This window comes from Pimephales promelas, chromosome 1 (assembly GCF_988280905.1).
Source record: "Pimephales promelas chromosome 1, fPimPro1.hap1.1, whole genome shotgun sequence".
Classification (NCBI taxonomy): Eukaryota; Metazoa; Chordata; class Actinopteri; order Cypriniformes; family Leuciscidae; genus Pimephales; species Pimephales promelas.
Window position 1 is genome coordinate 30,442,715 of NC_142769.1, and position 2,798 is coordinate 30,445,512.

The 2,798-nt window shown below is 38.0% G+C and overlaps 1 protein-coding gene across 1 annotated transcript; it reads right to left on the bottom strand.

Moving 5' to 3' along the window:
* Nucleotides 1-516: 516 nt before the first annotated feature.
* ptpmt1 (protein tyrosine phosphatase mitochondrial 1) lies at nucleotides 517-2,226 on the bottom strand. The gene is made up of 4 exons (XM_039686736.2): nucleotides 1,938-2,226; nucleotides 1,719-1,799; nucleotides 1,447-1,638; nucleotides 517-775 (listed from the first exon to the last, which is right to left on the bottom strand). The coding sequence occupies exons 1-4, from the start codon at nucleotides 2,082-2,084 to the stop codon at nucleotides 644-646; spliced, it is 552 nt and encodes a 183-aa protein (XP_039542670.1). The 5' UTR covers nucleotides 2,085-2,226; the 3' UTR covers nucleotides 517-643.
* Nucleotides 2,227-2,798: the final 572 nt, after the last annotated feature.

Consider the following 2,798-nt stretch of genomic DNA (forward strand, 5'->3'; position numbering starts at 1 on the left):
GAGCTTAAATGTTCGATTTTATCTATCTCTTTATCAACTGTTTAAACTAACTTCACAGCTTTTACTTGAATTGATATACAATAGTAAGATTTTCTTTTAGTTGTCCTCTTTCATAGACAGCTATTTTCTTCTTGCTGTGTAAATCTGTTTAAATTCTTAATATTTTAACACTTTTATTTAATAAGTGAATTGCGCTACTTCTCTCGCGAGAAATTAATTTCAATGAGTTTTGAATGAGTTTCACTCTTTCTCAGCATGTGTTTGGCTGTTCGCTACTTATGTCACACATAAACTCCTAAACTCAAGATCAAAGCCTGAATTGACAAAGAAAGTTGATGATCAGCATCATGGTACCAACCAACAAAGCCTGGTTGGATTGGTTTGGTTTTGTCAACTCGAAACTAATCATGCAACCCAGAGTTTTGTTCAACTACCATCATGGTACAGGCCCCTGAGGTGACAGAATTATAAACAAAATATATTCACAATATAGCTGATCCAGATTGACATGACATCATGGCTTAAAGTCTTTTTTATGTATAGTACACAAAATCTTATACAAATATATATAAAAGTATGCACTCCAGCAAGGACAAAACAACTGAGAATCAGCATAAATGTTGGCATTTGTACACTGTATCTTCTAGCTGGACTCAGAAGCACAGACTTGCTTATAGTACTCCTGCAGCACCTCCAGCTGGGCTGAGCGGATCAGCACATGAGGCCGGACTGAGGCCAGCATCTTACAGGCCTCCTCTGGACTCCAACGGTGTAGCTGTGAAAGGAGAATAAAGGTTAAACACAGGGCCATAATTACCATAGACATTGAGGCAAACAACTCAACTGTGAATAATGTAGGCTAATTTATAACTGATGAGACAAAGGACAGTAATGGAGCAATTTTTTTACATATTAGAGACCAGATCATGCACTCAATGAAGAATTTGTTATTATGCAGTCAGGTCGGCGGTATTATGTGCCAAAACGGAAAACTAACTATGCCAACTCAATCATTCCTTCTGCCATAAGACTGCTAAACGGAAATTGGTTCTTGCTTTCCACTGCTCTGTTTAGTCAATGGAAGGTGAATGTGTGTGTGTGTGTGTGTGTGTGACACTGGTTGGTATACTAGTGAGTAAATATGTGGATGTGAATATTTATTTCTTCTTTTCCTTTTATTCATTGTGTGTTAATGTATTTTAACTATTATGGATGGGTTGGCTGTAAAACTGAATTGCCCCCTTGGGGACTAATAAAGGTATCTGAACTGAACTAAACTGAACTGAACTAACATCAAATGCAGATTATATGTGCTAAAGAAATGTGCAACCACACAATGACAAATATTTTTTACAGTGGTGACCTATGACACAGAGCTGTTTGTATTGATGCTGCTGGTTTTACTATTGTTCACGATGTAGGACAGGCAGACAGACTGATACCCACCCTGATGAGGTATGCAGCTGCAATAGTTGCACTGCGTGAACGGCCGGCCTTGCAGTGAATATAGACACTACTGCCTTGCTGTCGATGTCTCAAAGTGAAGTCCACACCCTTGTGGATGTGCTCTAGGCTGGGGACACCTGTCAGGTCCACTGTGTCCAGTCTGATCTGCTCAACACCAACAGCTCGCCACTCCTGTTTTTAATATTAAGCATGCACATTGCCATCTGTGATTATAGTTGGGAATGAGTAAAAGAGTTAGGAGAGACACTTACCTCAGCTGAATTGCAGAAATATTTTGTTTCATATTGTTCATTCATGGTAATGACTCCTCTGATTTTCTCTTTTTGGACCAGCTAAAGCCAAATTAGACAAGATGGATAAGTTGAAGCCTTAAAAAGGACTACGATATGAGGCAAATTATAAATGTGCAATGAACATTACAATTAACGTTATATCTGTAATTCAAAAATACAGTAAAAGTCTAATCTTACCTCTTCTGTCATTGACCTGAATGGGAGAGCACCAAGAATGACAGTCTGATCTACGCGATTAAACCATTGTCTGGAGGTGACCTTTTCCATGACGACATTGTAAGCGAGTGTGGGATAAAATAAAATCCTTGCTAAAACACTGGACATCGTTCCGAGTGTAAACGAACGAACGAACAAAACGAGTCACAGAAATGTCATTCTAGATCAACTACTCCTACTGCACGCCTACTGCTACTGAGACGCATTTGAAGTTTTTTTCTTCGACGCCTGTCACACATTCTCGACATCGCCCTCTACTGTTTTGGAGTTTAATTGGCTGGATACAGTCAGCAGACGGGATTTGATAGTGTTTTCTATCGACTGCTAGAAACTGATAACCGGACCAATAACACATTAATAATAATAATAATAATAATAATAATTAAACAATATATTGATACATGTATAGTTTATCATGTTGATTAATCGATTCGTTTAAAAAATGCTACAACAGAATTTCTGGTTAAAAGTCCACTAGCATGCAAATTGCATGGATAAAGAAGGCGGACATGGATATGTGCCTGCAGACGTGGTTAATGTACATTTACATTGAGGATACAATGTATTTGTGCTTATTTGGCATTGTGAATCGATTATATTACGCATTCTATAATAAAATAATAATAATACCAGACTGCACAGATATTGAAAGGACAACGTTAACCAGTTACAGTTACATGCATGTTTATCTCCATATCACATGCGCAGGCCTTTTGGGTTTTTATTGACTTCAGCGACCACGTGAGAGCAACGTGTATCTGTCTCTTTAAGAAGGGGGGCGTATTTCAAACAATTCCTTCTTACTTCTGTTTTAAGTATTTA

What these genes read in the sequence shown, in the direction of transcription:
- ptpmt1 (XM_039686736.2), bottom strand. Translation starts at nt 2,084, where the DNA reads ATGTCCAGTGTTTTAGCAAGGATTTTATTTTATCCCACACTCGCTTAC. An exon ending in TCAGGTCAATGACAGAAGAG is followed by an intron (nt 1,800 to 1,937) that starts GTAAGATTAGAC and finishes ATTTGGCTTTAG; the next exon opens with CTGGTCCAAAAAGAGAAAAT. An exon ending in ATTTCTGCAATTCAGCTGAG is followed by an intron (nt 1,639 to 1,718) that starts GTAAGTGTCTCT and finishes TATTAAAAACAG; the next exon opens with GAGTGGCGAGCTGTTGGTGT.